General features: G+C 32.5%; 2 protein-coding genes across 2 annotated transcripts in view; both read left to right on the forward strand.

Moving 5' to 3' along the window:
* Nucleotides 1-7,086: 7,086 nt before the first annotated feature.
* Nucleotides 7,087-13,459, forward strand: LOC134243783 (uncharacterized). The gene is made up of 5 exons (XM_062726019.1): nucleotides 7,087-7,473; nucleotides 7,656-7,721; nucleotides 8,733-8,819; nucleotides 9,023-9,157; nucleotides 12,988-13,459. Exons 1-5 carry the CDS (start codon nucleotides 7,225-7,227, stop codon nucleotides 13,327-13,329), a joined length of 879 nt encoding a protein of 292 aa, XP_062582003.1. The 5' UTR covers nucleotides 7,087-7,224; the 3' UTR covers nucleotides 13,330-13,459.
* Nucleotides 13,460-19,243: 5,784 nt separating this feature from the next.
* The window catches only part of LOC134243785 (uncharacterized), a 41,017-nt gene continuing 32,970 nt past the window's right edge, over nucleotides 19,244-27,290 (forward strand). Inside the window, exons 1-5 of the mRNA XM_062726020.1 lie at nucleotides 19,244-19,582; nucleotides 22,630-22,809; nucleotides 24,713-24,864; nucleotides 25,197-25,417; nucleotides 25,528-26,066. Of these exons, the coding sequence (XP_062582004.1) occupies nucleotides 19,338-19,582; nucleotides 22,630-22,809; nucleotides 24,713-24,864; nucleotides 25,197-25,417; nucleotides 25,528-25,962 (1,233 nt within the window). The 5' untranslated portion in view covers nucleotides 19,244-19,337 and the 3' untranslated portion in view covers nucleotides 25,963-26,066. The remainder of the gene's footprint in view (nucleotides 19,583-22,629; nucleotides 22,810-24,712; nucleotides 24,865-25,196; nucleotides 25,418-25,527; nucleotides 26,067-27,290) is intronic.

A 27,290-nucleotide genomic window follows, 5' to 3' on the forward strand; every position in this document is an offset into this window, starting at 1 on the left:
TGAGACTGCATGTAGGTGATGATGTTATATCGCATAAATAAGGGACGTTGATGATAGAAAAGTTAGACTCATCATTTTATCTTAAAGTTTTGTGGTTAGGTTATATATCCCATTAACGTCTTTTTCTAGTAAAATAGACAAATAAGGGACAGATGTGTCAAATAAATTGTAATGCGGTATCTTTATAAAATATATTTCAAACATGTGTTTAAGGTTTATTCAACGACTGTCTTAAACTTAGATTTTTAGAATTCCTTTTTAAAGATATTATAAGTGTTTGGTTGGTGGTCTCTGAAACAATCCAAACGTGACGTATGCGAGTAGCTTTATCATCATTCATATATTCATTCTGACGTATTAGAAGAAAATGTTTTAGGTCCACTCAAAAATTAAATGGAATCTACATTTAATGAGCACGCACCTGTCTAAAAAATTGCATCTCTTGTCACTGTTGACAGATTTTAGAGATTAGATCTACAAAGCCCCTTCGTGTCTCAAGTACCTTGTATCAATATTGGAACCATTAACCATCTTGTAATAAAATGTTAAAGTATGGGAGAATTCTACAGTCGCTAACTCGATTTTTCTTGATCTCATAATGAAACACTAAACCCATCTTTGAGAATAATTTTGATAATAAAAGTGAATAGTTCTGTCATATACTGCTTTTGAGATCATTTTATATTGTATTCCTTTGGCATTATGGGAGTAGAAGTAAATATTTAGTCATACGGTAATAGATTAAAATAACGATTGATGATTTTCAATATGCTTTCGTTTTCCATTGGTAAAGCACGAGTGTATGCTTACCTGATCCCACCTCTGATGTTTAAGAGGTCCGTGTTTGCTCTGCTCCTGATTTGTACTGTAAGCTTGAATACTGTTCGTTATTTCGTGACATTGGACTAAGACAATAACAGAAACAAACTTGATCAGATTAACCCCAGTAAAAGGTTTAAGAAGTCTGAAAATACAGTCAATAAAAAGAAGACTTTATTTGTTTTGGCGTGCTTGTCATGGCCATTTAATAATAAATTAGATATAACACAATGTATGCGCCGATCATTATGATTATATGGCAGCATAGGTAAATGAATATAGATGATGAGCAAGAGAAATACCACCTTGATCCAAGGAGTCTGGAAAAAACAGTACCCCCCGGAGACAGCATTCTTTGCAAAATTATGCCTAACAAAGTCAATAGCCACACACAACTGGAACATCGAAGGTCCGCAAAGCACATCAACATCGAAGGTCCGCAAAGCACATCAACAAGCTGGTGGATCCTATTCAAGATTCGATCCATGCCATGACGCTGAAACGAGAAATTAAAAGAAAACGAAAAAACAACCGGAAAAAACCGTTATAATGAAAATGCATTAGAAAAAATGGCAGAGGTGCTAAAGGGGGATAAAATATAAAATTAAGGGGAGGGTGGGTGGGTTTTAAAAAATCTTTGCGTCTGCTTCGTTCAATTTACAGATTCGAAAGGAATATTCTAGAAGACATGCGCATACAAGATTTTTAAGCACCGAGCCCGATGATTTATGACGTTCAATGTTAAGAAACTAAGAGTTATCTATCTTTGCATATAAAACATTAAGCTGCACGAAATAACCAGGTTTATCTATATTGGATAAACCCCATTATTTCGTGACATTGGACTAAGACAATAACAGAAACAAACTTGATCAGATTAACCCCAGTAAAAGGTTTAAGAAGTCTGAAAATACAGTCAATAAAAAGAAGACTTTATTTGTTTTGGCGTGCTTGTCATGGCCATTTAATAATAAATTAGATATAACACAATGTATGCGCCGATCATTATGATTATATGGCAGCATAGGTAAATGAATATAGATGATGAGCAAGAGAAATACCACCTTGATCCAAGGAGTCTGGAAAAAACAGTACCCCCCGGAGACAGCATTCTTTGCAAAATTATGCCAAATGGGTCAAGGGACAAAGTCACGTGACCCATCCGCCACAAACTAAAATTGGGGCGGCAATTTTGCGGCCCAAAGTAACAACAGCACAAATCGTGCACAAATTAGGTACAAATCGCACCAAAATATATGTATTAAGCCAAATGGGTCAAGGGACATAGTCGCATGACCCATCCGTCTCAAACTAAAATTGGGGCGGCGATTTTGCCGCCCAGATCAACAATAAAAGCACAAATCGTGCACAAATTAGGTACAAATTGCACCAAATAACCAAATTGGTAAGTGAAAGGCACAAATTGCGCCTTAAGATTGAAATTTTAAAATAAATGCAAATTGCATTGAAAATGATAAATGTGCAACTCGCACACAATGGGGCTCATGACAAGCATCGCAGAAATGTTCACAAAACAAAATTACACAATTGATATAGTTTCTCAAAGTACAAATAAAAATTCTGTTTCCCAAATCTGAAAATTGAACTCCATTATCTCCCTTGCAATGCGTCCTAATATGTGGATAACTGATTGATGCACCACGACCCTTAAACTTACTTACCAGTTACCACAAATGTAGCACATGCACTATTAATCCTATGTCTACACTTCTGTCATTCTGCATTTGCAAGGCAATTTATCAATTATTTTGAGGCAAAATATGTGACCATATATGTAATAAAAGTTTGTGGGAATACTCAGTAAATGTCAAAGCAATATTTGAATTGCAACGTTGTGTCATAATATAAAACAATATATAAACAGAAGGTAAATTTACGACAATGGTCTTATGTAAGATTTGTAGGCTGCTGACTGTAGGGTTTTATCAATTTATCGATACGTATCAATATGCAAGAAACATATCGTATTGAAAATTAACTTCCAATACGTATCGGACAGGCATTTTTTCTTCTAATTCTGTTAAAAAGACGGGAACTTCAATCACCAAAGATCATATTTCACTTTTTTGAATTAAATCTGTTCAATAATCATTCAATTTTTTAAGGCAATAACACAGTGTTTAGAATTATTACTAAAGCATAGACAATTTTAATTTAAAATGTTGATTTTACAGTCATTAAAAGTCTTGATTTGATAGTCATTAAAAGTTTTAATTTGAGGTGTAAGTTGTAATGACAATGAAACACTTAATTTTTTTGAAATTCATACGTTAAATGATTTATAAGCCTTTTATGATTGACTTGTTATAGAATCCAATATATCGCATATATCTTAAGAAAAAAAAATAAATTATTGTATCGTATCGTATCTAAATTTTTTGCTCAATACACAGCCCTGGCGCCCGACTGCCACCTTCCCATCTGCGTAATATTTTCATCTGAAAACACTTTTGTATACAAGTGGGTTGCAACCCCAATGTGAAAAATCAGTGCGTCTTAACTTCAGTTGACTGAATATTCAAAAACTGCAAAGTTTTGCCTAAAGTTTATTCAATGTATAACGACCATATTTTGTACCTAAGAAGTGAATAGTCCGATATGTTAAATCATGGTAGCAAAATATTTTGATTGAATAATTATTATTGTTCTACGCCAAGTCGGCAATATTTTAGTCATAATTTGAAGATGTTGTAAAATAAAAATGTTCCAATAAGGAATTTACATGTTGATTACTAACCAATTAATTGCACCTTGATTTTAATATTCAAGTCTATGGACAGCGCATATGTTTTTGTAAGATATTTTAAGAAGTAGTCTGAATTTCAAACTAATCCAAGTATTATCTCTTGGTGAAAATATGCGTTTGTTTGTTTATTAAAATATGATATAAAATGAACTTTATACCGAAGAAATTTAGATAAATTATTTTTTTTTTTTTCAATCAAGGCCAGATAACTCTTAGAAACTTTCAATGTGCAAAATGACCGTCTCTGTACATGTTATTAGTCTTGCGAATTTTGGTTCATTTCACTTTTATCTTTATCTAAAATCGTCGAAAATTCCTTCATTATACATTGAATACCTTAAGATGGACGGAAACTGATATTGGGATAAGGGTTTTGAGTTTAAATGTGAAAATTGAGACGCCAATTTAATATTTGTACATAATACAGCAAAAATCTGCAAAGATTGAAACAATCACATTGTAATATTTTTCAACATGCAAACATGTCCCCGAACCAGTTTGGCCAGTCTAAAATGTTGTAACAAAAACTTGAATGGTATCACAAGAGACAATTATATGCTTGATACCCAAAGCCACTATTTTACTCACTCTTTAATAGTAATGCAAAGAAAGCTCATGTAAAAGCAGGCTTAAATAAAGCCGCTTCAAAATCATGTAAAAGCAAACTTAAATAAAGCAGCTTCAAAATCATGTAAAAGCAGACTTAAATAAAGCCGCTTCAAAATCAGAACACAAATATGGCAAAACACTGACAATGTTATCCAACATAGGTAATATAATGGTTTTCTTATATCCTGAGATGCATTAGTTACATCTCTTGAAACCAGCCCATAACTTCTTTATAATAAATGAATCGATTGGATTCTGTCAACCATGTAAGTTGATGACAAAACTGATTCCTGATAAATAACATTTGACGGTAGAAAAAGCCATAATACTCTCTGACATATATGCTATAAAATTAATCATATGATCAAAAGGAGGGGACCAGATCTGCTGAAATGATACCTGTTGCCTGAAATTGAAAAAAAAAAAGACTTTTGCTTTCTGTATTTTGAGATACACCGGTTTGAAGGAGACTGGCTACAGCTAGCTCCTGAATAGCTCTGCAAAACTGAATAGGTACATGTACATGGAGGGAAAAGGTTCTGTAATGAAACCTGGTCCACAGAAACCGAGAAATAGCATCTGGAATTTATTTATTATTATTATTTTTATAATATACCTTGTATATGTTGAGCTTTTAAATGTACATTAAACTTAAAAAGTCTGCATAACTAACATCCCGACTAATGCCATAATTCTTTTGTTTTTAGATGATTTGTGATTAAATTGCTGTAAACCAAAGAAAAAATTGTCAATATATGAAGTTTTCTTTTTTTTTAAATTTAATTTAAAATTTCAGCCCAGATCATAATCCTTAATACAACAGATACAAGTTCTAGGTAGGCGATATCCCTGTATTACTCCTCAGGCCAGTCAACAGGTCAATGTGGGCAACACCAATGTTTACTAAACACCACACCGTAACCATTGAACTATCTAAATAAAATTGAAGTGCATTAATTATATAGATTATTCCTGCCATACACGACTAGGAAATGGTGTGACATGTCCTACAATTGAAATTCCCAAGAAATAGAATTAATATTAATTACACATCAATAAGTCTAGATAACTCGTTTTTTTTTATTTATTTAATTATTTTGGGAGTCGTTTAGAAAAAAATTGTTAAACGTTTAATTATTCGATTAATTCAATTTTTTTAAAAATAAATTCTATGTACATGTATATCTAAGGAAATTGAATGTTTACATGTACATGTAATGGGACGATTTTTTTTTTTTTTTTTAACAAACCGCGATATTTTCTTTGAAAATTGTATAAAAATGGCATTACTAGATCACCGTAGAAAACATAACAAACGTGGGAAATCCCAAATTATTACTATGTGAAGGTGACCAGTGGATAGATGGATAGTTTACAGACTATTATGCAGGGTCTTGGTTTTTGAAAGCAAGTTTGTAATTCTGGTTTAAACCACGACGGATACACATGTATTAGATTTAGGCAAATTCCCAAATGTGCAGAAATACATGTAACTAACTCGATATTGGTTTTGGCAAATGGCAATGGTGGAAAAAGGGGGTCATATTTTGTCAGAAAACATGCATAGGTTCCCCTTGATAACAAGTATGACGTCATTTCAATCTCGCATTGTATGGAAATTCGTAAATTTAAAAATCTAAAAAATAATAAAAGGATTTGGGTCAAATTGAACTGTACCTCGATTATGTTGAGCTGGAATAGCAGGTAACAGGGAAACTAAGGAAGTTACAGTGACTCTGAGTCAGGTGCCTGCTCGACAATGGCGACATCATGTTCAGAACGTGGCGGTGCATGAGTTGCTACAGCTAGGCCTACTCTATGTTTTAGGTCTGGATACGGAACTTCTTGTGATTTCTCTGGAATAAGGTCTCCTGGCCTTCGAAGCTTTTGATACACGTAACATATTTACTTGTATTTGACAATAAATCAGCAGATGATGATCGATTAATTCTTTTAAAAAATCTTTGCGTCTGCTTCGTTCAATTTACAGATTCGAAAGGAATATTCTAGAAGACATGCGCATACAAGATTTTTAAGCACCGAGCCCGATGATTTATGACGTTCAATGTTAAGAAACTAAGAGTTATCTATCTTTGCATATAAAACATTAAGCTGCACGAAATAACCAGGTTTATCTATATTGGATAAACCCCATTACAATAGCAAGATTTTGTGCTTCAATTCTCGGGGTGTAAAAATTTTACTAGTGTATCGTTGAATATCTCCGAAGACAAAATATACAATCTGTTATAGAAAATTGACTTTGTTGCCTCCAAAATAGCATGTGAATATTGCGATATTTGATGAGTTCCATTTGTATTTTGATTTTTTTTTTATTTGAGTTATATGATTTCATTTACATGGTATGATTTTCTAAATGTATATGTATTCGATAATTTTCCATTGTATTGTACAATTTTCAATTGTAAATATTGTCATCCGTATTTTACAAATTTTTCATTTGCATTTTATAATTTTTCAGATAAATAAAAAATAAATAGAAATTAAGAATATAAATGGAAAATCGAATAATACAAATGGAAAATTTTATATTACAAATGGAAATTACACAATACAAATTTAAGAAAAAATATGAAAAATGAAAAAAAAATGAGAAAAAAATACAATACAAAAATATATACTCGGGTAACTAAAATAAAAAAAAATGTAAATTACGTAGTAAAATTAAACAAGTCTACAATAAGTTCATTTTTTTAAACTAAAGATTGAAGATGTTCACACATCGCTTTGATATATATGAAGATTTAATTCCTTCATCAATATTGAAGGTTGTCACTTCTCCAGATAAGATCAATCTGAGTAAAAAAGTAACATTTTAATGAAATTGACGTCTTGGAATAGTTTTTCCCATTAAATTGCACCGGAGGAGATCTAATTTTGTTTGCATCATTGCCTTTTCCATGCTGTTAGAAGATGTTCATATAAATCTAAATTTCAAATGACTGAATATCGAACTTGTTAATTTTATTACAAGAGACTCAGAGCAGTTGGACTAATACCTGACTACAATGGCGGAGAAGTCTAAACTGCGGTACACAGAAATAGACGGCGTGGAAACCACCGACATAGAGAACTTCCCCTACTCCGCCATTAAAGCCCTGGGGGCCGTACAGATCGGCCTGGGTGTCACGTGTCTGGTCCTGGGGCTGCTGGATATATTCCTGTATCTCTTCCTTGACGACGAGTTGGTAATGGCGGGAGATACCACGCTGATGACGCTAACAATAACCTCCTCCCCGATCTGGTGCGGCCTCTGGGTAAGAAAGTTTTGTGCCTAAATTTTATTTGATACTTTTCTATGGCAAAAGAATGCTAAAGATAATAGGAGATATTTTATGTTAGAATCGATAACAGATTTCAAAATATGCTATACAACCAACACCTTATTAACTTTGAATAATTTGTATATGCTTCTCAGAGAATAAAATCTTTCTTGCAGTTCAGCGTTGCTGGTTGTATGGCAGCTTGTATGAATAAAAGAAATAAGTCCAATTTAAACTATTTTGTAAGTATTTGTAAGATACATTTTATGCATATTTTGGTTCATCAAATTTTATTTAATTTAAACAACTAAATCCTACAACTGGTTGTTTATATATTTGTATGATATGTGTATTCCCTTTATTTGATGCAAAGAAATTGGAATTTCTAGTCTCTGTCTCCCGATTATGCAAGATTGTATGATAAGCAACCTGAATGGGCTTCAAATTGCATGAAGTGAACATTATCGAAATTACTTTCGAAATTGCACAACATATCCATATCGATCTCGTTTAAATTCCTACCAAACTCCAGAGATAAATTTCTGCAGGTTTTATTAAATTTAGCTTTATTGCTATAACAATCTCGTTCTTGTTTCCACAGAGATCATCCTAAATCTATTCCACTTTATCAGGTGTGACAAATTACAACGTCTTTGAACGGTTTCCTTAAATGAGAAAATTCTATCATAGCAATTCCTTTTTCATTTTGAATTGTCCAGTTGCATTTAATAAAATTTGATAGCATTGTTTATGCTCAAATCTTGACTGTTTCCTGCAATAAATAGGTCTGTCAGTTTAGTATAAGATCACTACATATTATTTGGGAATTTTTCTTTTATAGGAAATATTGTGTTTATCAATGAAATATAGGGTTATTTAAAAAACCTTATGCATATAAAAGGCAGTTTTTTCTTGCAATGGTTGAAAAACACATGTTTAAAATAAAGATAAAACAGGTTTTGTGGTGACACTGTCCTCAGTTAACGAGTTAAATGTTGGAATTAGAGTACAATTGACCGTTACAAGTAACTTTAAATTGATTTCCAATCATATTCATGCTACTAAAAGATTATATGTAATCCTAGTAAAACCCGCTGACGCCTCAAAGGGGATAAAATTATTTACAAACTCCAGTGTAAAACATCAGATATGGCAGAAATATGCTTACATTGTACGTACTTTATAACTGATTCAGCAAACACCCGTATTAAAAGCGGCAAAGCTGGTAAATATGAAATGTATTTTATTTCCAGAAAATGACGTTTTTGGTGCTTAGCATCCTTTGTTCCGCGTTGTTTGCCCCTGTGTGTTGTATCCTTAATATCGTTATGGCCATCCTGGTAAGAATTAAATCATGTCGCAATATCAGAATTATACAAAAAACTGTGGGCCAATACAAAAATACTAGTAATGTATAATAGACGAGTAAACATTTCTCTCTACATGTATTTTAATAGTGATTGAACATAAGGATTTATTTTTAAATACATATTCACAGTAGAATCTTTTTTAGGCTTTAAATTTGTCTCTTTTCTGATTTTAGCGTCACGAATTAGAGCCTGATTCCTATCGCTGGATGGTGCCTATTCTTATTGCTTTCTTTTCCTTCAATGAGCTGATCTTCGCCATTGCTTCTGCTTCCATTTGTTGCTGCTGCGCTCCAATCAGGACCACACAGGCAAGTATATAAGTCCCCTCCTTGAAAAACCCTCATAACATCAAAAGGGCATAGCAGGTACAAAGCAAACATGAAAAAGTATACAAGTTAATTTTGGGCATACATGGTTACTCAAACAAATGTCAACTCTAAGTGTTACCACATAAAACAAATATACACGTCAACTGCTACCGCAGGAACAATTAAGAATACAAGTTTCAAATGTTGCCACATGTATTCATATGAAGCAGAGTTTGTCCAAAATCTTATGCATGAAAAGAAGAAAACACTTGCTGTGGCCTTCAACTCGGCATATAGATATATCGACGACGTATTGTCAATAAACAATGGTAATTTCCATTATTATGTCGATAAGATATATCCTGGTGAGCTTGAGATAAAAGATACCACAGTGTCTGACATATCTTTTTCATATTTTACTTTAAAAAGGCGCCAATGGTAATCTAACAACCAAGCTCTATGATAAACGTGATGATTTTAACTTTTTAATTGTCAGCTTCCCTTACTTATATGGAGCAATGTACCTTCATCACCTGCATACAGAGTTTATATATCTCAGTTAATTCGATACGCAAGAGCATGATCTACGTATGAACACTTTCTAAAACGAGGTAAATTATTGACAAACAAGTTTATGAAACAAGAATATCAGCAGTCTTGTTTAAAGTCATCATTTCATCATGGTCGATACAATGACCTTGACAGCAAATACAGTTTGTCATTGAGTCAAATGCTGACTGACGTTTTTCATACTAATTATCAGTTCATTTTTATACACTGAATTGAGGACGGATTTTCCTGTTATTTCCCATCATGACAAGGAGCACAGGTGTGACCGGTCAGCAGGGGATGCTCACTCCTCCATGACACCTGATTCCACCTCTGATGTTTTGGAGGTCGGTGTTTGCTCTGCTCCTATTTTGTAATGTTTTTTTGATCATGAATACTGTTCGTTATCTCCATATTTTTCATAAATAAGTATACAAGTTTTTGTTACGACAAAAAACAAGTAAAAATTTTAGGTTTACAACGAGTGTACACGTCAAGTGTAACCACATTTAAAGAATTATACACACCAACTGTTACCACCCAAATACGAATATGTGTTAATTGTAATCACCTAAACAAGCATACACTTAAACTTTAACCATATCTACAAGTATAATGTTAACTGTAACCAGGCAGGCAATTATACACTTCCATAACTACCATACAGACAACTACATTACTGAAATTAAATACCGTTCGTTATCTCCATATCCTTCATCAGCTTTAATCATACACGATACTACACTTAAGCTGATATATCACGGGCTGAACTTGCACGTCAGCTAATATCACACTAGCTACTGATACATAACATCAATACAACATATAATAAAATACATGTATTATACAGTTAAAGTATATCGTTGAGGAACTTAGCAAGATTCCAGTTCCCCAAGTCCAGGACTTTCCCGGAAATAGACCTGGTCGAGAGGAACTGGAATCTTGCTAACTCCCTCAATGATAGCCTTTTTAACTGCTTTATTATACCGATACATAAGTAAAAAAAAGAGAATTTCAAAAGTCGGGGGAAAAGATTTTCAGAGCGGGGATTAGCTCACTTGGCTAAAGCACGGGGATTAGTCCATTAACATATTATACCGATAAAAAAGTAAAATCTAGAGAATACAGATAATTGGGAATTAGCTTCCAAAGCAGGGATTAGCTCATATGACTAGCGCAAGGGGATTAATTCATTTACAGTGATTTCAAGGGAATTATTCTCACTTACTACCTAATTTTTATATAGGAAAAAAATCAGTAGAGGTATAATAAATGGGATAACGAATATTATTAAAGTCCATTCAAACAATCGGGAGCAGACTAACAGACTCAATGGTATCACAAGTTTGGCTTTCCAGAAAGCCTGAAATGTCATCTCTTTGGTATCAATAATGTCAAAGAAATAAAACAGAAAGGGGGATATTTTAATGCAATGAATATATGGATTATTACACCTGAAGTTCCCAAATGACTTATTCAGCAAACTCCACAGTAAAGTACGCAGTTTCTTTTGGCCGCACTATATATATGGAAAGCATGGACGTCTGCGAGAGCACCCAAGGCGATTTTTGGTGAATTTCATTTTAGCGGTCTTTGTGGTTCTGGGTGTTTACAATTTACTTAAGGACAGATGATACAAACAAATTTTTTCTTTGAAAAAGATTTAATATCATGTCACAAGTTTAGAAAAGTGGATGGTTCTTATAATTTTTTTCTCTGAAGAACTGGAAAATGAAATAGTCTTGGAAAATATTAGTAATATTTCAATAAAAAAACAAATATAGACAAATCACATTCAGTAAAGGTTTACAGGTGGAAATAAATTTCAGAATATGTTATCTTGGCGCTAAAAGTGTAAAATAAACATTAGAAAAATATACCAAGCCAGGTGAATTTTAAGAGGAAGATCAAAATGACAAAATATTAGCAATATCACATAGGCTGATTTTTACCATTCAGCTTTTCCTAGTAAAATTCACCTGGCTTGGTATATTTTTCTTAACTTTATATTACACTTTTAGCACCAAAATAACATATTTTGAAAAGTATTGTCACCTGTTAACCTTTACTGAATGTGATTTGTCTATATTTGTTTTTTCATTGAAATATTACTAATATTTTCCAAGTCTTTTTCATATTTCAGTTCTTAGGAGAAAAAATTCTAAGAACCATCCACATTTCTAAACTTGTGATATGATATTAAATCTTTTTCAAAGAAAAAATTTGTTTGTATCATCTGTCCTTAAATTTAAATACTTTCCTTGAACTATATTTTCTTAATACGGAATTATCAACAATAATTATCAATCATTTAAAAGCAGCTAATCATTAAAGTTTGACAGGAATTAATTTAATAAACCCAATTACAGACTAAAAAATTAACATAAAATTAGCGTTGACCACTCTTCGTTCATTTTTTGCAGAATCTAATCAGTTTTCCCTTCCCGTCAACAAATCTATATATAGAAATCACGTCATTCTCAATTCTCCTTGTGTGGCTTACCCATTTAAAAAGGCATAGTACTGAGGATCAATATATATACGACACACCGAAACTATAGATATTTATAAGCATCGTACTTCTTTTCTGAATTTTCCTTGGCTTTCAAATAGGCCTAAACCGAAAGTAGATCACACACTCCTAAGCTAGTTCTTCTAAAAGAAAACCAGTTTACAAGCTACTTGGAACTCTGTAAAACATCGAGGACTCCCGAAAGATTAATGGAGGCTTACACTAGGACTTCACTTCCGGCATACAATCTTAATGTGTCATCTCCCGAGGGAGATGACAATTAATTTCAAACTCGCTTAATGTCATCACATATCACATGTTATTGCTATCTGTCAGATGTCAATACAAACTGATTCATCCCCTGTTGACTGGTCACACCCGCCGTAAGTCCTATGTATCAACCGAGTAGACGGAACATTCCTTATAGTCATATTTAGTACAAAAACAAAAGTTTAACAAGTGATATGATACAGGTCAGCCGAAATACGACCCAATGATAGATTATATTACTAACAAAGTCAATATCGACTATAGATTTCACTGAATGCCGACTTTAAACGAGATTGTTGAAATCTCTGTAACATCAACTTATCTATCAGTAGCCATACAGAATTTGACTGCAGCAATAAGGATGAAAATTTTTGCAAGTTAAGAACTTAATGGAATCAATTAGTTACTTTTACTCATTTTCATTCACTTTTTTATTAGTTTGAAGATTTATAATTTATATTCTTACAAACTCCAACTATGTCCTTTTATTTTACAACAGATTCGAGTCGTAATGGCCAGACAAGTCACGGACGCTAAGATGAATTCAGTCGGGGCTTCAGGAAGAGAAAAGAGCAGCGACTCCTTGGAAATATTTACCACTACAGATCGGCATGGAAATCCACTAAAACCGCCCTTACCGAAGGACAAAAAAGAGGAACTTCACCCAGCAGATCCCCCAAACGTCGTCAACCCCCCAAAAATCTCCAACAAAAAGCCGCCAGACGAGAACGACTATCGACCAATTACCAAGGAGTCCAGCTACGAGAAGATGAAGAGGCTGGTGTTACCTAGCGCCTCCATGCCGCGAACTGAGGAGATAGAGCCCAGAGAGCAGTTCTGACAATGTACTCTAAGAGTCATTTATTTAATATTTATATTTGTATTTAATTTATTATCTTCAGAGATTTACTTGATGTACAAGAAATACTGCTTCTGTGTCCCTTTAGCATAAAGTGCTTATACATTTACAGTGTCATACTTTGGGTAGTTAACCAAGATATGTAAACATGAGTGAAGCCAGACATCCATTTACACATAAAAGCAGGTGTATTTTTACTGAAAAAAATGCATATGTGATTTATTTAATATACATGTACTAGTATTAGATAAAAAAAATTCCCAGAAGTTGTCCATTTAATTGTCTCTCAATTGTAAAATAATGCATATATTAATTAATTGAGATCTGAATATGTGCCCATCCGTGTTATTTGATAACTTATGCATGTTTACAATGACCATACTACTCATACTACTGCAGTCCTGCATGAAATAAAATTTTGATAATCTATTACTTCTTAATATGACCATAGAATTTATGGAATGCCAAACTGGAGTACAATTTTTCTTATACCCCATTGAAAAAAGATGGATGTTGCTATTTACTGTATGGCGTCTCAGCAGAGTAAAGTACGATTGGAAATCTTTTTGGTGTTTGAACATCAACAGTATATCAAATTTGCGAGGTCATTATGAAGTTTCTGCTTGAATATTATATGTTTTTCCAGGATAATGAAATGGGAAATCGGTTTTTAAAAAATTCAAACAAAACAAATATGTGAATAGGAAATAAGCACGAATCCCATAGAAATGCGTGGGATCAGGTGACAAGGATCGAGAATACTTAAAAATGCTTAATTGCAACATGCTTGTTGAAATTCCTGTAGCATGAATTTATATATCAGTAGCTTGCCTTGGTTTAAAAACAAAGAAAGGTAGAAGAAAGTCAGTCGTCTAAAATGGTACTGGGTGATTGATAAAATGCTTATTGCTATCAAAGCTTCGGAGCATTCCCATAAAGACAACTCGAATAGTAAGGGTTTACTTATTAGTCCTGAAGGGCACATGTTTGCGCGATCAGAGTTATACTTTTATAATTTAGAGGCATAAACATAGGTTTGCCAGAAAGGATGCAAGTTCGCACGTTTTTGCAAATTCAAATTTATCTCAGAAGAGACTGGAGATATAGTGTGGATCCCTGTTTTGAGAGTTGAAAACGCCATTTGTGGAAAGAACTATACTAAAATAACCCGGCGTATCCTTTAAAGACTTTAAAGCAGTACCCTTATAAATCTCAAATTACTTTCATTTGTCCTTGAAGGTGAGCTAAAAATCATAACAAACTAAGTTACATGGCGGATTCCAAATAAATGTTCTACATAGCCTCTTTTTTACTCCTCACCAAAACATTAACAGTAGTGAAGTAGAGTACTCTGTAACAACATATTAGGGAAGTGGTGTAAATCAGATGTGAATACCAAAAATTTCAAGAACATTTGGAAAATTTGAAACACGAATTAGGCCATCTTTTAAATAATGTTCCCTTGCCCTCTCGCGACTCAGGATAAAATTTGGTCAGTATATAGGAGAGAATTTTTTTCCCAGTTATTTCAACCATTTGTTGACGTGATTAGAGGAAAAAAAAATATCGTGCCCTGAATGCAAAGAGAAGCTTTGAGTCGGGCCATTTTAGTCTGTCGGTCGGGAGAGGGCTACCAAGGTGGTCTTGAAATCATTGATTAACAATAAATCAAATTTAAAGACCAGGCATTTTGAGATCAGTCACAGCTGCTTTTTCAATAAATATGGAGCTCGTAAATTTACTCACATTGTCATTTGCAAAATTATTTTGTTAAAAAACATTCTGATTGTACATAAAAGTACTCTGAAGTTGATATTTAAAAAATTCTTGAGTTTCTGACTAACAATATCTATGTGGTTTTTGGAGACCGGGTTTTCCAACAGTCTGCTGAAATTTCCATGGGTACCAATTTCTATGAAACAGAATTTGTTCAAAATCTTTTGTGCGAAAGGAAGAAAACATTTGCTGTGGTCTTCAACTCGATTTTGAGATACATCGACGACGTATTGATTATTTCCATTCGTTCGAGGGCTGTTCTATGAATAATGTCCTGATCTGTATGACATACAATACAGATATCATATGACATTAAAATTGGTTTTTTCGCATTTTTGAATCTTTATTGAAGAAATACGCACGCTAACACTCGTTTCCCGCCTACATTTTGGAACCATTTATTTCAATATGAATAGCAAATTGGCCATAAAATCTTTGTTTAATACAAAGAACAGTTCAATGGTAATTGATGAATTGTCTGAATACCAGCGCTTAACAGTAAATTATCCATAATTCCAGCTCTTGAAAAAAGGGGGATAGACAATATTTTCCATTGAAATCGGAGTTTCAAGCATCACCATATTTTGAAATAGTCTTGGATATGATTAAATGTTCCTTGTATCTTTTCTTATGTTTTAGGCAAATAAATAAAACATAAATATATCAATAAAATATAACGTTGCAGTTGTAAATAGCTTTGAAATTGGTGGAAAATAAGCATTTTTATCGTTTTTTGTCAATAGACATATGTCCCCCCCCCCCCCCCCCCCCCCCCCGCGCATATCACACAAAAAGCTTTGGTATGAATTTGTGAAATAACATTAAAAATTCATCGAATATGTTAACTTCTGAAAATTGACTTGGAGGTAGGCGGGAGAACAATACTATTGTTCGCAGTTCTTTATAACATGTACAATTTATGTGACCACTTTTCATCACACAGTTTCATTGTAAGAAGCTGGAAAACAAGGGCTATTCGAAACACTGCTTTAAAAATGAATGGTAAAGAATCAGTAAACTAGAGTGAAATTGAACGCTTCATTAAAGCTGTGGTAAAACTCGTTAAGAATCCCAAATGTATATTCACTGAAATAAGTATCGTTGTCGGCCACCAATGTCTGTTTTATTGACAAATGAGCAGGGGAATTTCAGTGCTAAAAAATTATATAATGGGCATCAAAAATGAGCAGCGTCCTTGCCAACAAAAATATAACAACTAATGTACTTTTTGCCAAAGATGATGGAGGATAAGGCGGACAGAATGCCTATAGCGTCAGATATTTAAGCAATCACATTTGATATTTACGGAAGCCTGTTGAGGCCAGTTCAGAGAAAAAATATTTTTAATTGCGTTTAAACACAATTATTATTGCGTTTAATCGCAAAGCTTTGCGTTTAATTGCAATAATTATGCGTTTAAACGCAAACATTTGCGTTTAATCGCAATAATCATTGCGTTTAAACGCAAAACACTTTGCGTTAAATCGCAATCTTTTGCAATAAAACGCAATAATTGCGTTTAAACGCAATAATATTTTTGCGTTTAATCGTAATAATAATTGCATTTAATCGCAATAATTTTTGCTTTCAATCGCAATAATTTTTGCGTTTAAACGCAATAATATTGCGATTAAACGCAATAATTATTGCGTTTAATGGCAATAATTTTTTGCGTTTAATCGCAATATTTTTTTGCGTTTAATTGCAATAATTATATGCATTTAAATGCAATACTCTTTGCATTTTATCGCAATTATCCTTACATTTAAGGATTTATTTTGAATTTAAACACAATGATTCAGTGCTGTAGTTTGAAATCAAACATCGGCTAGCCAAAAATTATTATGAATACTACGGTTTGATTCTTTAAAGAAGAACCGACTGGTTCTGTGTCTTGTTGCTAAATGTTGCAGTTTGTGAGATTTGAAGTTTACCAATGGCATCCTAAGTAAACAACCAAAGTTTCTTAAACCTTTTAGAATCCAACCCTTTTTTTTAACGCATTAATCAATTCCGTAGGTATCACAGCAAATTAAGAATGTTTCAGTGGTATTAATAGCCATATCAATTTGGTGGTACACATCGATCAATCTGTTTTCATTTGATTTATTTTTGATTTCATATGATTCCATCTCCTAAATTATCGTGTTCTCGTGTTTACTGTATGTGATCAAAGGAAAGGTTGTGAATATACATCTACATGTACATATACATAAGTCTAAACATTTCATCAGTCGTTTCCTTAAGCCCTTTATAAAGGTACATGATGTAAACTTTGTGACCGCAACGTGGAGTGATATTTTATCCATCATTATTTCTTTTCTAGTCTTTTATTTCGAAATTCCTTTAAAATTGTTTGCATAGTTTTGCATGCTAAAGCTTTGTTTCTTTCTAAGGTTGTCTTTGTTTTAACAGACCGACACTTCTTTCTCTTCTTTAAGTCCTTACCATGATTTAACCATTCAGAAAATGCTTGTTCAGAGGAATCTGATTCTATAAAGCTTAACAATACACAATTCTCCTTTTAGATTAATGTACAAAAGAAAAAAGATTGATTGATTGATTGATTGTATACTGTTTAACGTCCCTCTCCAGAATTTTTCACTGATATGGAGACGTAACCATTGCCGGTGAAGGGCTGCAAATTTGGGCCTATGCTCGGCACTTACGGCCCATGAGCAGGGAGGGATCTTTATCGTACCACACCTGCTGTGACACGCAGGTACGGGGCCTCGGTTTATACAGTCTCATCCGAAGGACCGCCCCATTTAGTCATCTTTTACGACAAGCAAGGGGGTACTGAGGACCTATTCTTACCCGGATCCCCACGGGGCAAAAAAAAAAAACAACAAATATTAGCGTGGATCCATTGCACTCTTCAGAGATCAATAGAAATGATTGCTTTTAAATACAAAGATTATCATTGCGTATAAATGCAAAAAAAAATTATTGCGTTTAATGGCAATATTATTGCATTTAAACGCAATATTAACACAATAATTATTGCGTTTAATCGCAAAAGCATTGCGTTTAATCGCAATATTATTGCGTTTAAACGCAAACATTATTACGATTACACGCAATAATTATTGCGATTAAACGCAAAAATATTATCTTTTGCGATTAAACGCAAAGTGTTTTGCGTTTAAACGCAATGATTTTTGTGACTAAACGCAAATTTTTGCGTTTAAACGCAATAACTATTGCGATTAAAAGCAAAGTTTTGCGATTAATCGCAATAAAAAATATTTCTTTCCCTGGACTGGCCTCAACGGGCTTCCGTAGATATTTAAATTGGTTATTTAAATTTACTTCTCATTATTGAAATTTATGAAATTATGAGAAAAAAAAAACATTTTCCGAGAGAAAATAAATCTCTTCAAAAAATTTCATTTATAAAAATATTAGATGGTATACGTGGGAATCGAACCCCAGCAACAAAATACCGAAGTATCATACTGCTTTGAGACTATCGCGCTAACAACTATGCTACATAGCGCATGATGATTAATGGCTTAAATCATGTTTGTAATATGACCCTTGACTTAATGGACTTGAAGTATTTATCGGAAAGATGCGAATGTTTTGTCATAAAAGTGTACTTTTAAGGTATAGTGGGTCTTCGCTCCATTTTTTTGTAAACCAAAAAATATTTATTTTATTACAAACTTTTAGGATTATCTTTCAAAAAACGGAGCGAACACCCACTCATATTAAAAATTTTTGTTACAGTATGAAAAAATGATCGTTTTTGTTCTTTTGGCAAATAATTTCAGTCTCTGTGAGATTTTTGTAAATTATAGAGATTTTACATTAACTATACTTTAATATTAGATGAAATAAAATTAGGATATAATTGAGATTAAATTTTTCACTTCTTATCTGTAGCGCTATAGGCATTCTGTCCGCCTTAAAAGGTCGTTTTTCCGCTAGTCGGAAAGGCCCAAGAAGTTGCGATTGGGGGTACCCCATATCTGCATATTCGAATCGCCTGTGGATCGGGATCGATATTCGTAATTTGTTCTTTTAACAAACCGAAAGTAGAAATCTAAACGAAGTAAAGCAGGAAAATCCAATCGATCAATGTTCTTTTTATTTGGAGCATTGACAGTTTAAGTTTAAGTTTATCCAGGGAACATAAAACCCTAAGTCAAGAAAAAGTCGGCCATCACTTTCTTCACACAAATTTGTGTCTAGAAGCTTTAATTTGCAACATGTCTGCTGCGACTCCAGAAGCTATTGATCTACAACAAAAAGAAAGAGAGATAAAGTTGCTCGAGGAACGTTTAGAGGAATACTTTGTTCCAAAGAATGTTGCCATCATAGGGCCATCGGGTGTCGGCAAATCGTCATTCGTTAACTCTATCATAGCCAGTTTTTCCTCCAAGTGCTGGCGAGAGCGGACCAAAGTCGCGTGCATCGGTGGGGAAGCGATGCAAGGAACGTGTCATCTTATCAAGTATGTGTTCGGAATCGATTACATTAGTTTCAATATCGTTGAAAATCCTCTTGGTACATATTGTCATGATTTCTTTAAAACATCTTCAATTGAAAGTAATTAAAAATGCATGTTCAACTATTACCTAAACAGCATCATTTATATGGTTAAGGGAAAAATACTTGTAAGCATGGTAAGTAAGTTGATTTTCTTCTTATGAAAAGGAGGTGGGTAGAAAATACCAAGTTACAACAAATATACCAAAACTTTTTTTTTAACTGATCACTGTATTATTTCTACTAGTTTAAGATTAGAGAAGCCATATTTAAAACTCCAGAATGATCTTGAAGAAAATTGTAACCCTATTGGTGGTAATTTCTTGTGGTCAGAAGACTGTAAAAACAAATATATCCAAGCCTTAGTTGAACCAGAATCAACAACTAGTATTATGAATCTTTATACAGACTTGGATGATGAAAATTACTCAGATATTGATGCATTAGTCCAAAAACTAACAACAATTTATACTGAAGCAGGTTTCAAAACTGTGAATTTTAGAGGATATAACAAAAGAAATTATAGACGTACAAAACATATCAAACCTAAGAAAGAATGGATGTCAAATAACTGCTTAATGCTGAGAAGGGAGGTTAGAAATCTTGGTAAAAAACTTCAAAAATCACCAAATAATTATTATTTACTTCAAGCATTTTCACAAGCTAAAAAACAATTCCATAAAATGTGTAAGCAATTAAAATCTGGTTTCTATAAAACTGTAGCTAACACTATTAATGAACTGAACCCAAAATGTACAAAAAAATTTTGGAATTCTTTAAAGTCAAACATGCAAAATCAGGTTGAGGCAGAGTCACCCATTAAAATATCTCAATGGGTTGACCATTTTCATACTCTATTAAATTCTAACGAACATGGCATAGGTTTGGATATTAATTGTGAAGTTGACAAAAACAAACCCCTAGACTTTCTATTTACACCTAAAGAAGTGCAAATAGGAATATCGAGCTTGAAATCTGGAAAAAGCTCTGGTTTAGATCTTATTCCAAACGAATTTATTAAAATTAGTTCTAATATTTTCATGCCTATACTGGTTAAACTTTTTAATAAAATTCTTCAGAATGGCAGAATGCCAGAATTATGGAACCTCTCTTTAATCACAACTTTGTATAAATCTGGAGATCCAGGAAATTGCAATAATTATAGAGGATTAAGTGTAACAAGTTGCCTCGGTAAACTTTTTAATAGACTCCTTCTAACCCGACTTAATAATTATTTAGAATCAGAAGGGTTGTTAAGTTGTTTTCAGGCAGGATTTCGGAAAGGATATCGTACAACAGGTAATGTTTTCATCCTCAAAACTTTAATGAACAAGTACCTGTTTAATAAAAAGAAAGAATTATTTTTGTGCTTTGTTGATTTCTCCAAAGCTTTTGATACTGTATATAGACCAGCTCTTATGTATAAGATTTTAAAAAAAGGTATTGGTGGAAATTTTTTCAATATTATAAAACATATGTACTCTACTACAAAATGTGCTGTAAGACAGGGAAATTATTATAGTGAGTTTTTTGATACTACATTAGGAGTTAAACAAGGGGACAATTTAAGTCCTACTTTATTTAATATTTTTGTTGACGACTTTGAAAATTATTTTGATAAAGTTATGACTTACCCTGTATGTTTAGGTGATTTAACTTTTAATCACTTATTTTTTGCTGATGATCTTGTTTTATTATCAGAGTCAGCTGAAGGTCTCCAAAGTTGTATTGACAGTATTTCAAGATATTGTATAGAATGGAAGTTGCATGTAAACTTAGAAAAAACAAAGGTTATGATTTGCTCTACCAGAAAAATAAAGAAATATTATGCATTTTATTATAACAATAATAATATAAGTATTACTGATAAGTACAAATATCTTGGTATATTTTTACAATCAAATGGCAATTTAAAACATGCTTGTGATGACCTTGCTGCCAGAGCCCGAAAAGCTTATTTTGCCTTAAAGCATAAACTACCCTTTGGCTCAAATCTCTCTCCCAGCTTGTGGTTAAAGCTATATGAATCAATTATTGTTCCAATTTTAACATACTCTTCAGAAATTTGGATCTCTGATTTTAATACAAATCCCAATAATTTTGATAAAACTCCTTTTGAAAAAATCCAAAATTTTATCTTAAAAAACATCTTAGGTGTCCATAATAAAGCATCAAATTTAGCAACTAAAATTGAATTAGGTGTTTTCCCTGTATATACCAAAATTTACCAGCTTGTTTTTAAATATTATTCCAGATTGGAAAAGTTAACAAAAACAAATAATAATTGCAATGTCTTACTCAAGAATGCTTACTTGGAAGATACTCGATTGGCCAGTGAAAATAAAAAATGTTGGCAAAGTTGTATAAAATCAATACAGAAGATGTTAGATTTTAACTTTGACACAGATTTTAAAACTTTTAGTCCTAAACTTAAAAATTTCTTTGAAAATAAATTTTTTTCTGAACTCCAACACATTAACAATACTCAATGCGGTAAGCTGTCATTTTATAGTACATTATTCAACTATGATGCTAAGATTAAGAAACTGGAAATCCAACCATACTTGTGTTTTCCACTTCATAAGAATTTACATTGTATTATCTTATCTTTCCAAGTTAAGAATAAGTGCACATAAGTTGTACGTAGAAACAGGTAGATACTGTAATCCTGTCATTCCTAGAGAAAATAGATTTTGTTTCCAATGTAAAACTATTGTTGAAGATGAAAAACATTTTTTACTTGATTGTCCTGTGTATAAAAATGTCAGAAAAAAGTATTCAAGGTTACTAGATGTTAATAACTTATCTTGTTTGCTTAATCCACATAACTTTATATCTACGAAACAAATCTGTTTATATATCAGAGACTGTTTTGATATTAGAAACAAGCTTTTACAATAGTATAATATTTTGCAATACATGTATATGGCTAACAACACATTTCTGTATATAAATATGTGCTTTAGTGCCAATAAAGAATTGAATTAATTAACTATTTTTTTTATCTAAAAGGACAGCAAAAGATGAGTACTTGGACTCAGCAAGACAGAAGGAATATCCGTACCCGACACTGATTGACATGAATGGATTTGAAAACCAATCCACGGCGGATATAAAAGAACTGCTCAGATACATTTTGTTTGGCTTGATTCCACATGAACACAAGTTAAGAGATGCTTTGAAAATATACTCGTAAGTTTTTATCTAAACGCCAGATTACTATGTAGAATAAGATGAAAGAACTATATGCGGTATATTGCATATCTTTGCCCCCACAAAAGTCAAATTTTGAAAAATTCTTGAAAAGTACTGAATTCCAGAAATTTTATGAGAAATATAAATTAACAGAACATATTATAGTTTCAATGTAGTTTATTGACAATTTTTGTTTTTATGACATCACAAACTAGTCCGACCTTAAATCAATTTTTAGAAAGAGGACATAATGGACAAAATTTCAACAATTTTAGCTTTAAAAATTATAGAGCACAAGTTTGCTCAGGAACAATATTCACATATTTCATTGATATTATTCTACACATTATATTAAAATATTGAGCCTGATCAGATCTGTGCTCAGTGACTTTTACTAAAAATATTGACGTAAGGAATAAAGTCCTTTATCAACACTGAATAAAGACCAAGAATGGCAAAGTCCATGTTTTGCTATGGGAAACCCTTAATAAGTCTATGATTGAAATAAAAATTTAATATAAGTAGATCATGCACTATAAATGATCAATTAATTCTTGAAACTCTGCTCTTTGAAATAAGGGGTAAAACTATATCCTATGCAACTTACATAAAAAGAAAAAGGAAAATAAGGAGAAAGAATTACAACTGTAATAGAAGATATCAGGATATTGGAAGAAAATGTTTGTGAAAATAATATTGATGAATTATGTAGTAAAAAGCATGAATTGGAAAAAAATTCAAAAACATAAGTTACAAGGTTCATATATCAGAAGTAGAGCAACATGGGTTGAAGAAGGTGAAAAACCATCAAATTACTTTTGTTCATCAGAATCTAGAAACTTTACTTGTAAGATCATAACAAGATTAGAAGATAATTATGAAAATGTTATTTATGACCAAACAGAAATTTTAGAGAAGCAAAATGTTTTTATGAAGTGTACTTATTTGTGCAATCAGAATCTGTTTAAACAAAATAATTTTGCAAATGACCAATGATGAGGTAAGTAAACTTACGAGTTCCATTTTTATTGAAGAAGCAGCTGTCAATATCAAAAAGCCTGGATTTTAATTTGTCATTGGGAATTGTTGTGTATAAAGTTGAAAAGTCGTAAGTTTTTAAGCTGTTGATTTTTGTAAAGTCTTGTGATTTCAAATTGTCGAAAAGTTATTTAGAATTTTTTAGTATCCACATCTGATTCACACCACTTCTTGAATATATAGTTGCACAGTACTCTTGAAGTTTTTCCTTCACTACTGTCACTATCTTAGTGAGGAGTAACGAAAGAGGCTTGGTTGAACATTTACTGGAACCTATCTTTGTTTGTAAGGATTCGAAAGAAGTTTCGGAATCCAATATATATAAGGTAGTTCAAATTCATTTTGGCTCTGTGGAATAAACGCTATTTAGATAAGATAATTAATGAAGATCAAACAGTCTTCACCTCCAATACATATGAAAAAACACCAGGTTAATTTATGACATAATGCATTACACTGAGGAAGAAAATATACCTGGATTTTTACTACTTATTGATTTTGAAAAAGCTTCTGATACACTTTCATGGAGCTTTATACAAGGCACACTCAACTTTTTTAACTTTGGTCCCTCAATTAAGAAGTGGGTATCCCTTTTTAATACAGATATTGCATCTGCAATAAACCAAGGTGGTAATCTCTCTGATAGAATTAACATTTAGAGGGGCTGCAGTCAAGGTGATCCTTTGTCACCATATATATTTATTATATGTGCAGAAATTTTAGCAATCCAAATTAGAATGCGAAAATAAAACGTGGGCAAAAATTTCCCTGTATACTATACAGTATTGGATATAAGCACACAATCTTACTCAATTGCAGAGTCCTTTGAAAATTAATGATGAGTATTTTGACTTTCTTTCAGAGATAAAGGGCTAGAAGGAATGAAGGGTGAATATTACAAGAATGAGGAGGCACTAAAAGTTGACTGCCTGATTTTTGTTACTTCGACAACTACAGTTCTTCCACAAAATCTTATGGATGCTGTGGTTCAGGTGGCACAGAAAGAGGAAAGAGGTAAAGGCTGATGAGATATTATGAGGTGTTCAAAATCTCTCAGTAAAGAAAACAAAATAAAACAAAATAGCATCCCTGAAACCAAATTGCCTTAAGGTAATATTCAGAATTTCTGGTACATTCAGTGTATTTAGTTTACCTGAGTAAGGATTGAAAATCGTATTCTTGGTGAATTAACAGATTAATGTCTAACCACTTGTTTCATTCCTCATGGTTTATCCTAAACTTTAAACAATGTAATATGCATCATCTGGACAATTACTTTGGAACACTTGATGTCCACATAGTAAAAGTTTTTGCTAAATGTTAACTCTGTTAAATGTTATTTGCAGTCATTCCATTATTTGGTGTGCTAACACAGAAAGACAAAATACATGATGAAGAAGCATACTTGACAAAGAAGAAAGATTTTTGTTCAAAGCTTGGCCTTCCAGAGAACCGCTTCCTTCTGTGTACAAACTATTGTGATGACTATGATAAAGAAACAGGGCATTCTCGTTGGAATCAAGTGTACCCTGCACTAGATGTACCAATTCTGTCTTTTATGAGACAGGTAATATAATGTTAAGGCCTTATTTTATCGTTAAAATTCTTTTTTTCCAAGCACTGTCAATCAGATGTAAGTATGCAATGCAAAAATTAAGTATTGTTTAAAATTTCTAGGTTTGTGATGTTGGAATTAAAGTTCTACAAAACCATGCCACACTTCGCAAAGGTCCCTCTACCACTCCCCAGTCTCAGCAGGATCCACCCCGTGATGCTGACCTCCCACTGAGAGACCCTCCCCCACATGTAGACAACTCCGTCATCAATGTCCTGGCCTTCGCTTGTAAGGGTTTGGTCATCGCTGTACTCCTATATTGGATCCTTACTCCGCCTTTTGATGGGCAGCAGATGGTCGATGCCTGTGCTCAGTTTGAACACAAATCTCAGACACTGAATTTCTCCATTCCTGGAATAAAGAACCTGTGTGACAGGATTGGAGATATAACACAGAGACAACTCATGACTCCACTGATGTCTTTTGTGGTGGTTATTATTGGAATAGATTTTGTGATGCCTCAGATTATCAGAATGTTACATAGGCTTGGAATTTAACTGTACAGACTTGTTGTGGGAATCAAAGTGTTGTGACTTGTGCAAATACTTGGTGAGATTTTGAATAAATTGGGGTGTGGCAGCAATAAAAATTGCTTATTCTAGTAAGATTATTAATGTAATTTTCAATTTTTAAGAAAGTATTAATTGTAATGTACATGTATATTAAGAATTGTTTATTATATCAAGATTAACATATATTTCTACATGTATAGTTTCATTCCTTTAAAATATTAATACTCAGTGACCTAGAATGAAAAGGTTGTCTTGTTTGTTTTCTGACAAATTAAAAAAAAAGAGAATCAATCTCATGTCTTTCTTTTATTGATTATTTTTTTTCAAAAAACTTATAGATATATGGATTATAAGGATTTTATAGGTATATTTCATTCTAATCAACACAAATGTCAATTTGCTTGGTGTGTTTATTGAGTGGGTACATGCATTTTATAAAATGATGTGTTGTTTCAAAATTTGATAACTATTTTTAAACAACAAACAAACAAATTACCAAAAACAAAAAAAAAAAAAACAAAAAAACAACTAAAATGGTCTGTGATATGATAAGAGATATGCACCACATTATTATAATGTATATTTGTTTTATTTCAAAAATGGAATTCCTTTTTGTATCCTACAGTTTGTTTAGAAGTAATAAACTTGTTATTTACTATTTGCTTAGTTGTATGCATGTTTTCATTTGAATGCTGCATCTGATGATTTCATTGAGTAACTTTTGAATCTGTAGAGGAGGTGAAGTAATTTTTCGTTCTTGTCCAACAACAAGGTACTTTGTTCAAAGTCAAAAGAAGTTTAGTCCATTTAACAATATTTATAACTATAAAAATCCTTTGAATTCACGGGCGCTTGATGTTTTTAACATTTCTCTTCATAAACAAAAAAAATCACTATAATATAATATAGGAATTTCTTTTTATTTATGAAAAGAAGGTTTAAAAGCATAAAGCGCCCGTGTTTGAATTCTGTCTTCGGGCCTAAGTAGTAGTTTGATTCTCCTTTAAAGAAAAACTGTAGCCTGTGCTACATATACTATAGAAAAAGGGAAACTTAAAAATTTAATTGTAATAATATATAAATGAATTCATTATATCAAATTAAAAAAAAAATGTTTTGACAATAAAATCCGTTAATAATAATATGTTGTTATTAATGTCGTTTAAAATACATGTATTTACGTTAAAAGTCATTAGTGCCATTAAATCCTCTGTAATGACTTGAACTTTTATAAAGGAGCCGTGGCACGCATAGTCTCAGAAATTCTCCAAACTCTCTATGATAAAAGTCTTTGTTACCATTAGATTTTCTGC

The sequence above is a fragment of the Saccostrea cucullata genome, unplaced genomic scaffold (assembly GCF_032062105.1).
Source record: "Saccostrea cucullata isolate Sc308-1 unplaced genomic scaffold, CSIRO_AGI_Scuc_v1 ctg2385, whole genome shotgun sequence".
In the NCBI taxonomy this organism is placed as follows: domain Eukaryota; kingdom Metazoa; phylum Mollusca; class Bivalvia; order Ostreida; family Ostreidae; genus Saccostrea; species Saccostrea cuccullata.